Here is a 12,207-nt window from a genome sequence, read left to right as displayed (position 1 = left end):
ATACAGGCAGTAAAAATGTGCATTATAAATACCATATGGGAAATACTGAAATTGAAGAAGGAATCTATGAAAAAGACTCAGGAGTTTATGTTGACTCAGAAATGTCTTCATCTAGACAGTGTGGGGAAGCTATCAAAAAAGGCCAACAAGGTGCTTGGATATGTAGTGAAAAGTGTTGAATTTAAATCAAGGGAAGTAATGTTAAAATTTTACAATGCATTAGTAAGACCTCATCTAGCATACTGCGTTAAGTTCTGGTCACCTCCCAGCAAAAAAGATATTGCTGCTCTAGAAAGAGTGCAAAGAAGAGCGACCAGAATTATTCCGGGTTTAAAAGGCATGTGATATGCAGACAGACTAAAAGAATTGAATCTATTCCATCGAACACGAAGACTATGCAGTGATCTGATTCAAGCATTCAAAATTCTAAAAGGTATTGACAGTATTGACCCAAGGGGCTTTTTCGTCATGAAAAAAGAAAGTCACAAGTGGAGATTATATAAAGGGGCATTCAGAACAGAAAATAGGAGGCACTTTTTTACAGAGAGAATCATGGGAATCTGGAAACCAGTAATATTGTTGAAGCTGATGCCCTGGGATCCTTTAAGAAGCTACTTGATGAGATTCTGGGATCAGTAAGCTATTTACAACCAAACGAGCAAGATGGGCCGAATGGCCTCCTCGTTTGTAAACTTTAAGTTCTTAGGTTCTTCTTATGTTTATAAATGGCTGTAAACGTCGGTATAGTAACGTCTATAATCTCTGCTCATAATAAACGCTTTGGTAAAAAACAACTACTAATACAGCGGCAGATTTCCTCCAGTCAATCCCATAATGCATTGGTTGTTTTACATTTGTGACCTCATGGTGGTATAAGTCTATTAAACAGCATTGTCTTTTTGCATTTAGTACTATAGTAAAACAGCATCCCCTACTCTTATTCTTTACTACTAAACCATAGTGCCCCAAAGGTCCTTAACTGTAACCAATAGAACATACTGTCTCTGTCACTTAGCTCTGACAATTAGGCCACAAGGCATCACTGCCTCCCATTCTGTTATTTCTGTATAGTTGGCCAGTCTGCTTGCCAGTACCTAAACTCTAAACATTGAACCAATGCCTCCTACAGTAACCATTAGTCCACACTGAATTCTAAGCAGTGATTAACTGTTTTGACTGTTTTCTAGGCTTTCTTCTCTTCCGTCGCTGACATGTGTGAGAACGGGGGGCGTCGTCCAGTGTCAGGGGTCAACGTGGGCTTCACGCGGGAGCAAGCCGACACCATCCGCAGGATCAGGAGCAGCAAGGACAGCTGGGACATGCTAGGGGTCAAACCAGGGGCAACAAGGTGATTTATTTATTTGACAGATGTGCAAAGTTAGCAAAGTGATCACTACCTATGACCATAACAGAATTTGTACCTACATTTCAATGATGTTTAATAATTAGTAATGTACACTCCCCTCCCCTATATATTTGCCATTTTACTTTCTACAGAAAAGATAAGACAGTAAGACTAAGAAATACTAGGAAAAAAACAAACAAACAAGCATAATGTTGTCTACAGATTTATAAATGTATAATACTGTACATGTGATACCTAAAAACTATGTAAAAGTCAAATCATCACATTACCATGCAAACTACAGTATCAACATATAGTTTATTCTATGAATCTTATTCATTCAGCATCTGTATTCAAACATGTACATTACCATGGTTACACCGGATAATCATAAGCTCTTCAAATTTCACATCACTTAGATTACACTGTTCAGACTTAAATACTTTGCCTGCCACACTAAAAAGTCTCTCTGCGGGTGCTGATGAGGCAGGTATGGTGAGATACTTGCAGGCAAGTTGGGCTAAGAGAGGGAACTTGATCTGGCTTTTCGTCCAGTATGCTAGGGTATCAGCATCCTCTGACAGGCATGGTTGGCTTAAGAATCAGTGAGTTTGGCAGAAGCAGCAGTGCTTGGAGACTCTTGGAGGCAGAGAGGTGACCTTGTTTGTCAACAGTTCCCTGATACTGTTCACCTCTTCACCCATGCACCAGTCCAATTTGAAACGTGGGTCCAGAGTCATCTGGAAACACTCCATGTCTTCAAACTTGGCAAGGCATTTCTCCAGGGAAGACTGCATGGATACCACTAACTTGCTGTTGTAGGTTTCCCTGATATGGGCCACAGTGTGACGTAGACCCTGGATACATGCAGTGACATAACTGGCAGTGACTACTTGATCTACCTGGCGCTTGTCAGTGGCATCCTGAAAGGGCTGCAGTATTTCACATAGTTCATAATGCACAAAGCTTTGCAAATAGAACAGTCATTCTTTAGTACTTTATGATGAAATATATAGACTATACATTTAAATATACATTTATCCAATTCAAGCAATTTTTCAAGCAATTCAGTGAAACTTATTTGTACAAAAATGGGTGGAATTGAATGGAATTGAAATAGCATTGATAAATTCCATTCCTTTCTAAATATCAATTCCAGTTCCGTAACACTGATATTTTTCAATTCCAATTCCATTTGGAATTTCCAACTCTGCTCGCCATTATAAAGGTCTTTTAATACAAGCAAACTGAGTTTATGACACAGAAGCAGTCCTATTGCTCCACTGTCACTGTAGAATGAATGTCCTGCTAAATGGATTAACTGCAGAAAGCCTGCTTAACCCTGACTGACCTACTGTCCATTTTGTGGTATATCATAATTAAAGCACTGTGAAAATTACAGAAATGTTCTTTAAAATTCATGGCATTGTCACGGGTAAAGTATTGTATTTTGCGGAATGTGCCAGCATCAAAATCAACTTCAAAGTTATTCAAGCAATAGCTTGTGAAACGGTATTGTAATTAACAGCCTGTAGATAAAGTGTATCTGCAAGGACAGCTTTCAGTTCTAGTACATCAGGTGCATGTTCACCATTTAGGTCTTGCAAAACAAATACAATGTGCATCCCATACTGATCTTGGGCATCACTTGACTCGTCAGTGACCACTGAGAAGAAACCATACTCTGCACTTTTAGGTATTTATTCGTGGTTTTAAGCTGGGCTGATGACAAAATCACTCCATCATCAGCCACACTCAGTGTTAAGAATTTGCGTAACGTTTGGTTGTCCAATTTTTCAAGAGGGATATTTTCACAAACAAACACCTCTGTCAGGTAAAAATGTAATGTGTTTCGTGCTTCACAGTTTTCAGTGGCCTTTTAGAACATGGAAGTCACCATTTTTTGTCTCTTTGCAAGTAAAGCAGTTGCAGTACTGCTCTGAATTTCCACCTTTCTCTTTTGCTGAGTACTTGTCTCTAAATGCCTGTCAACAGTCGATTCTCGGTAGTGATCTACAGTAACATTGCAACAGAGCAGTACAGTTTCATTAATGTGTGTTTTTTTTTTTTTTTTTTTTTTTTTTTATGAAATACAATAATAATTGCAAAGTAATGTATTTTTATTTCTTAAGAATATTGTAAAAATTGTGGTATTGGGCTAATTTCTTGATTTCCACGCAGCCCGATTTACACAGGGCCTTAATCATGATACCAAAATCCTACGATACCTAATATTGAAAACAATGTGAACTAAGCTTACTCATTTCTACTTAACGGGAGTGACCAATTACCCTGCGCGTTCTGGGAAAATGTAAATTATTGCAGCTGTAATTTTGAATGCTGGAGAAGAAGCTTGGTGTGGAGCTATTTTGGATTTCAGTCAGATGATAATGGCAGTCTGGTTGAAAACAGACAGCCAAAATGTTGGCAGTGTTTTAAAGTGGTGAAAAACAAGCGAGGAAACACCACCTATTTATGTAAAAATCTTTCAGATTGCCACCCTGATCTCTTTGCTGAAGTTGACTTTTTTCTTTTAGAGTAGTTTCTTCAGTTCTTTCTTTAAGTGAATCCCCAGTGCATATTACTTAAAAAAAAAAAACAACAAAAAAAAGCTAACATAAGAACATAAGAACATAAGAAAGTTTACAAACGAGAGGAGGCCATTCGGCCCATCTTGCTCGTTTGGTTGTTAGTAGCTTATTGATCCCAAAATCTCATCAAGCAGCTTCTTGAAGGATCCCAGGGTGTCAGCTTCAACAACATTACTGGGGAGTTGATTCCAGACCCTCACAATTCTCTGTGTAAAAAAGTGTCTCCTATTTTCTGTTCTGAATGCCCCTTGTTTCTTTTTTCAGGCTGAAAAAGTCCCTTGCGTCGACACTGTCAATACCTTTTAGAATTTTGAATGCTTGAATTAGGTCGCCACGTAGTCTTCTTTGTTCAAGACTGAACAGATTCAATTCTTTTAGCCTGTCTGCATATGACATGCCTTTTAAGCCCGGAATAATTCTGGTCGCTCTTCTTTGCACTCTTTCTAGAGCAGCAATATCTTTTTTATAGCGAGGTGACCAGAACTGCACACAATATTCAAGATGAGGTCTTACAAGTGCATTGTACAGTTTTAACATTACTTCCCTTGATTTAAATTCAACACTTTTCACAATGTATCCGAGCATCTTGTTAGCCTTTTTTATAGCTTCCCCACATTGCCTAGATGAAGACATTTCTGAGTCAACAAAAACTCCTAGGTCTTTTTCATAGATTCCTTCTCCAATTTCAATATCTCCCATATGATATTTATAATGTACATTTTTATTTCCTGCGTGCAGTACCTTACACTTTTCTCTATTAAATGTCATTTGCCATGTGTCTGCCCAGTTCTGAATCTTGTCTAGATCATTTTGAATGACCTTTGCTGCTGCAACAGTGTTTGCCACTCCTCCTACTTTTGTGTCGTCTGCAAATTTAACAAGTTTGCTTACTATACCAGAATCTAAATCATTAATGTAGATTAGGAATAGCAGAGGACCTAATACTGATCCCTGTGGTACACCGCTGGTTACCACACTCCATTCTGAGGTTTTTCCTCTAATCAGTACTTTCTGTTTTCTACATGTTAACCACTCCCTAATCCATGTACATGTGTTTCCTTGAATCCCAACTGCGTTCAGTTTGAGAATTAATCTTTTGTGCGGGACTTTGTCAAAAGCTTTCTGGAAATCTAAATAAACCATGTCATATGCTTTGCAATTATCCATTATCGATGTTGCATCCTCAAAAAAATCAAGCAAGTTAGTTAGGCACGATCTCCCTTTCCTAAAACCATGTTGACTGTCTCCCAGTACCCTGTTACCATATAGGTAATTTTCCATTTTGGATCTTATTATAGTTTCCATAAGTTTGCATATAATAGAAGTCAGGCTTACTGGTCTGTAGTTACCTGGTTCAGTTTTGTTTCCCTTTTTGTGGATCGGTATTACGTTTGCAATTTTCCAGTCTGTCGGTACTACCCCTGTGTCAAGAGACTGCTGCATGATCTTGGTTAGCGGTTTGTAAATTACTTCTTTCATTTCTTTGAGTACTACTGGGAGGATCTCATCCGGCCCAGAGGATTTGTTTATTTTAAGAGCTCCTAGTCCCTTTAACACTTCTGCCTCAGTTATGCTAAAGTTATTTAAAACTGGATAGGAACTGGATGACATGTGGGGCATGTTGTCCGTATCTTCCTTTGTAAAAACTTGTGAAAAGTAATCATTTAATATATTTGCTATTTTTTTTTCTTCATTCTACGATTTTGCCATTTGTATCTCTTAAACATGTAACCTCCTCTTTGAATGTTCTCTTGCTGCTGTAATATTGGAAAAACATTTTGGAATTGGTTTTAGCCCCCAGAGCAATGTTCATTTCTATTTCTCTCTTGGCCTTTCTAACTTCCTTTTTGACTTGCGTTTGCAGTTCCGTGTACTCTTTCTGTGTACTTTCTTTTTGGTCCTTTTTTAATGCTCTGTAAAGTGCCTTTTTTCGCTGAATATTTTTTTTTAATTGATCTATTAAACCATTTTGGCAATTTAGTTTTACATTTAGATTTGTCTACTTTAGGGATGTAATTGTTTTGCGCCTCTAGTACTACATTTTTGAAGAACAACCATCCTTCTTCTGTGGGTGTTTTCTCTATTTTACTCCAATCTACTTCTGTTAGTCTCTGTTTCATACCTTCATAGTTTGCTTTTCTAAAATTGTAAACCTTAGCTTTAGTCTTTACTTTTGGAGTTTTAAAAAACACTTCAAATGAGACCATGTTGTGGTCTGAGTTTGCCAGTGGTTCTCTGACCTCTGTTTTAGTTATTCTGTCTTCGTTATTTGAAAAGACTAAATCAAGGCATGCCTCCCCTCTAGTCGATGCCTTGACAAATTGTGTTAGGAAGCAGTCATTTGTCATTTCCACCATTTCAATTTCATCCTTCGTGCTACCCACCGGGTTTTCCCATTTTATATGTGGGAAGTTGAAATCCTCCATTAGTATGGCTTCTCCTTTACTACACGCATTTCTGATGTCATTGTATAACAGATTATTTTGCTCACCGTCTGAATCTGGCGGTCTATAGCATGCTCCTATTATTATGCCCTTTGAATTTTTGTCCGTTATTCTGACCCATATTGATTCGGTTTTATTTTCTTTGTCCAGGTTTAACCCCTGGGCTTCAAGACTGTTTCTTTTGTATAGCGCTACCCCTCCTCCTCTTCTGTCCTGCCTGTCTTTCCTATACAGTGTATACCCACAAATATTATATTCGTCCCCATCACTCTCAGACAACCAAGTTTCTGTAACACCTATCACATCATAGTTACTTGTTAGTGCAGTAGCTTCAAGTTCTAGAATTTTGTTTCTGACACTTGTAGCATTTAGATAAATACATTTAATGGTTGTCTTACCTGAGTTGTTGTTTTTGTTTTGATGCGGTCTCCCTTCTGTTTTTTTTTGTTGATTTCTCCCCCCTTCCTTTCTAGTTTAAATGCTTCTGAACCAAGTGTGCGTAAAGTACTTTGAAGACATGCAGCAGTAGTTTTAATGACACGTCAAAAGTGTTATTGATGTTTTTATATTATTTGGATTTTGTGGTAATAAGTATTTTATGTGTATGTAATGTGATAGCTGTGAAAACGCCTGTGTTTTGAATTGTATGCATTAGAAGTGGAAAGACCACAATGAATACAGACTTCATTTCTATATCAGTTTCCCTACAGATATGTGACGAAATGCCCACCCCTGTGTGTATTTTCTGTTATATGTTGCGTGTGGTGTGTTAAATGTTGGAGTATAGTCACTGGTACACAGGATATAAACGGGTCTTTGTAACACGAGTGTTTAAAATGTATATTTGTATTTTGTCACGAGGATTGCACAGCACTTCACGTGCAAGTAAAAAGTAATAATATGTGAGCACAAGGAATTGCACTTGATTAATTCACGTGCAGTTTTACCGTGACTCCTATTGAATGATTGATTAGCAATCGAGTCGCGGTACAGCTGCATAAAAGCTGCATGTGTTCAACCACTCAGGGTTGGGTGTTCGATGAGTGGAGAACGGGATAGGAGACGGAGGTAATAATTGTGATCATAATAGAAGTAAAATATCTGCTCACCGTGTTTTGTTTAGTGTTAGTCCATTTTGTTTGTCTCTTTGTTTTGGCTGCCAGTGCTGTGTCCTGTTTTTGTCCTGTTTTATTTTGTAATAATAAACTGCGCAGCAGCGCATCCATTTATCAGTTCCTTTCTCTGTACTGTGTGTTTCTTCTGGTCTGACGTCCCCACTACAGCCGTATTTGTGACAAGATAACAGGATCAGTGTGATGCTTCACCTGCAGAGGAAAGCACAGGACCTTTAGAAGCTTAAGAGCCACACTGCAAACGTCTGCCAGTGCAGACCTGCTAGAGGTTCTGCATGAAAGCAATAAAAATAATTCAGAATACGCTTCACAGTATTCTGTTCTAATAGCATGTAAGTGGAAGGCATTAGTAGCCGGTTTGTTTAGAAATGTAGCCTTCAGTATAATACTTAACTTTGAATTTTTCACTATTGAATTGTGCATGTTAGTTTTTAGTCCTATCAGAATCAGTTTTTGCCAGATCTGTCGATCTAATTTAATTAAAGTATTTGGAAGTGGTGATTTTTTAAATATCTAACACTATAAAATTGTAAAATTAATGCATACTGTTTAAAATAAAGGAATATAACATTTGTGTGTATTCCCATTACTGTGTTCATTAAAAAAAAATTTTAAAAAAATTACCATGTACATGAATCAATCAGGCTAGTCTAGTTTAGCATTTATACTTGGTTTACTTGTTTTGCTTTCTAAAAGATTTGAACAGTACAGATTCATTATTGTGTTGTATGTGACCTTAAAAACATAAGAAATGTTACAAACAAGAGGAGGTCCAATTGGCCCATATTGCTCATTTGGTTGTTTATTGATCCAAGCAAGACCTCATCAAGCCATTTCTTGAAGTAACCGTGTGAATCAGCTTCCACAACAGTGCTTCATTTTTTTTTTCATTCCTTGCTCACATTTTTAGACTTTTGATACCCCTGTATGTAAAACATATGGCCTAGTTATAAAAAGTCTGCTTCAAGGAAAGTACTCCTGTATTATTTTGTGATTTAAAGTTGATTATTTATGTGTAGAGGTCTCAATATGTATGCCAACCAAAGATGTTGAGTGTGTTTATTACTATTATTTTAAAGAAGAAACTTGCGAATACTATATAGGGTAAAAAAAAAAAACTACAAATAAACAGCTAAATAATAATAAAAGTAATGAGTACAGCAAAATACTTATCCATCGTTTACACACACAGAAACGAAGTACACTAATAATAATAAACAAAATAATAATAAAACAACACTAACACGGCAAATATACTAAGTTAGCTAGCTAGAGATCAGACAGAAGTCCTATTTACTTTCGCCTCTATCCAGAGAAACATTTTGAAAGTAGGACACAAAATAAAATAAAAACGTACATAATTAAAAATAACAGTAAAACATTTATAAGAGGGCTATCTTAGATGTCTTTTCAGTTTTTTTTTTGTCTCAGTCGGCATCTGATGTACCTTGCAGCTGCACGCATATACACACAGACCGACACAGAGGGGCAAAAAACATTCAGGAAGTAATTTTTTAAAAAGCGTGTACAAAGTTAATTTTTAATAAAAAAATGAAAAAAAAAGCGACTGGTTGGTCCCAGTTCTTTGCTTTCGGATGAGTTATAGATCAGCACTTTTGGGCTTGTAGAACGGGCGATATAGACGTTTCAAACAGGTGAGTGTCAATACAATTTTTCATTGAAGTCCGAAAATGGCGGAGTCAAAAATGAAACACAAATGTTTAGTCATCAAAAATGAAACACAAATGTTTAGTCATCGTAACAAAAATTACGAAATTAGAGCGCGTCGGCAGCAAAGGGTTAAGCCATGATGTCTGCTAACGGTGGACTCTGCTGTCTTCTGTCTTTCAGGGAGGAAGTGAACAAGGCATACAGGAAGCTGGCTGTGCTGCTACACCCTGATAAGTGTGTGGCCCCAGGGAGTGAAGATGCCTTCAAAGCTGTGGTGAATGCCCGCACTGCACTGCTCAAGAACATCAAATAGGGTCTGACCCCATTCCTTTCCCCAAGGAGAACCACTGACCCCTTTCTTGTCTGTTTTCAAACTCCAACCCCTGCCTCCTTACAAGAACCTCTTACAAATCCCATCATCAACTCAATGCTAATAGGATCTGATTATTTTCTTATCATTCATACTCTACTGCTCAGAATCACTCAGTTGGAACTTCTAGCTGGTCCCTTAACGTCTGATCTGGTCCAATATGGCACTTGTTTTACTCTTGTCAAAACATGAATTAGCAAACCAACAACCACTAGCCCAGTCTGTGATACACAGGAACAATTAATTGGGAGTGATATCTGAGTCACAACCCCAGTTCAATTTCTTTCACAAATGAACTAAAACACTGACTAATTAATTCCCTGTTCCAAAATAAACACTGACCTTGTCCTCGATGTAACCGATGAGGGGGATTAAGCAGAAAACTAATATGTAAATCTAACTACATATTGAGTATATCCACTCCTCACACATTTCCATACCTCCTTAAATCAAGAGGTTGGTGTAGTTTGTAAAGCATCAAAAACAGAATTGCTCATGTGGTTTGACTACCAAAAGCCTCATGTTTGGCGATGGGTTTGGACTGAAATGTTGAGCTGTTCTGTAGGTCAGCTTGGTCAAAGTGTTCTATTCCCAGCAGAATTGCCATAATCTGTGCTTCAGTGCAGGTATTGCATTTTCCAAAAGAGGGACTGTGATGAGGCAAGGGGGCAAGTATGTGGCATCCTGTGTGGTATTGCATGAGGCAGGTGATCTGGATTAAGCAGGCCAATGACTGAGTAGGGGTGAGGTGAGATCTTGGTACAGTATTTCATCACTGTTGCTCTATTTAGCCATTTCCACACAAATAACATTTGACAATCATTTAGTGTTACTGTTGCAACCTGTGGACTGTTTTTTTTTTTTTGCTACTTTTGAATTGCACATGTTTATAAAAGAACAGCAGTTTATCTGTAACTAAGGTAAAACTATGATAAACTAAGTTGTGCAGATGTTTCAGCTGATTTATACTGATATACCATAGTTTTGCCTTAAAGTGGTTTGTAATCAGGTCAGGCTGATTTGGAGTAGTGGTTAGAGCTCAGAGGAAAAAGATTTGAGTCCACTATGAAAACTGAATAGTCTGTTTTCATGTTAATTTATCATTCTTAATGTTGAGAATTTCAAATCTCTTACAGGTAAGGCCATTTCTTAATTACAATTTTTGTTTACTAAAAATGTTTGTCTAATTATACCTGTATTTTACCTAAAATGTATTTGATATCATTATTACTATAATTATAACTTTTTTTTTTGGATGATATTCCTTAGACTAAACAGTGGAGGCTCACTACTTTCTAGTCTTGGATCTGAACGCTAGGCTAGTCTGCCTGCCTACAGTTCATTTGCCAGTCTAACTGCTTGACCAGTTTGCTTTCCACAAACATGCCCCAGGATTACAACATTGTTAACTTAAAAATTGATGTATTAATATATTTATTTATATATATAAAAAACATTCACTTGTGGATTTGAATTGCAGTGTGTGTGTTTTTTACTTCCTTGTGTATAACTGGTATTGGTATAAAAGTGGACTTGCATGTTTTTTTGTTTTTTTTTTGAATAAAAAATGGAGAATAGAAATGGCTTTCTTGCTTTTTTTACAGCCATTGTTTAAATCATTAAGAAACTACCTTCTGATGCTATACAACATACTTTTACAGCAAAAAATACAGTACATAAAGAAACACAAATGCCTTGTTTGGTTTTCACAATTTTAATGTACATAAGGAATTATACTATTTATTGAAACAGGGGTCTCCCAAAACTATGTTGAATAAATGTGTGTATTAAATGCTGCATCACATTTTTATTAGGACTGATTTTGCAAGCTGGAACAAAACAAATTAAAGGTGATGTCAGTGATCTCACATACAAGTCTCAGTTGATGGTGTTCTGAGCTGGCATCAGTGTAGTTTTTTGGGTTTTTTTCTGAGCTGGCACGGCACAGAGATGTTAGTTTCTGAGTCCCATCGGTGTAGATGTTTGTTTCTGAGGTGAGCTAACCCGACCTGACCAAAAAAATTACTTCCTACAGCACAGATATACAGCTAGCTTACATAATTTCCTTGACCAAATTTGGTCTTATTTCCCTAGCATGATGCACTGTGTGAACAAAGCATTTGCATTTCATCTTCACTTTACCAATGTCAGCAGAAACCCAGATAACAATAAGTTACATTTAAGAACAATACTATAGTTTAAACAATAAATAGTTTTGTTCAGTTCTCACAGGCAGCAAAGCACTATACCCACGTATCACAAGGTCGAACAAGAAGACTGGTGATTGCAAACTGCTGATGTAAACCAGCTATGTACAGCTTAATTTTAAGAGTTCATAAACCCTGCATTGATTCATAGCTTACATTAAACACAGGAAAATCACATAAAGTTTACAGACAGTTTTGATGATTTCTTTACCTTTAAATGGGAAGTATAAGTAACAGGTTGTATAATGAAAAGGAACAAAGGGGAGACAATTACGAGGACATAGAGATGTTTCGGACTCCAAGTGGATCGTTCGTGCATGTCCAATATATCCGGATGACTTTTAAACAATCAAGAAAATCACACAGACGCATTCGATTTGAAGTTTTAAAGAATCAGAGTAGTATTACTACCCCTTCGGTTTATTAAATGCTTAAAAATGGATTGA

At 37.1% G+C, this 12,207-nt stretch overlaps 1 protein-coding gene across 1 annotated transcript in view; it reads left to right on the top strand.

Moving 5' to 3' along the window:
- dnajc27 (DnaJ (Hsp40) homolog, subfamily C, member 27) overlaps nucleotides 1-11,131 on the top strand; it is a 52,334-nt gene extending 41,203 nt beyond the window's left edge. The window contains exons 6-7 of the mRNA XM_041250673.1: nucleotides 1,188-1,348; nucleotides 9,365-11,131. Coding sequence (XP_041106607.1) covers nucleotides 1,188-1,348; nucleotides 9,365-9,497 — 294 coding nt within the window. The 3' untranslated portion in view covers nucleotides 9,498-11,131. The remainder of the gene's footprint in view (nucleotides 1-1,187; nucleotides 1,349-9,364) is intronic.
- The last annotated feature ends 1,076 nt before the right edge of the window (nucleotides 11,132-12,207 follow it).

This window comes from Polyodon spathula, chromosome 5 (genome assembly GCF_017654505.1).
Source record: "Polyodon spathula isolate WHYD16114869_AA chromosome 5, ASM1765450v1, whole genome shotgun sequence".
Lineage (NCBI taxonomy): Eukaryota > Metazoa > Chordata > Actinopteri > Acipenseriformes > Polyodontidae > Polyodon > Polyodon spathula.
The sequence above is the reverse complement of the archived record's forward strand: the minus strand, read 5'-3'. Positions and strand labels throughout refer to the sequence as shown.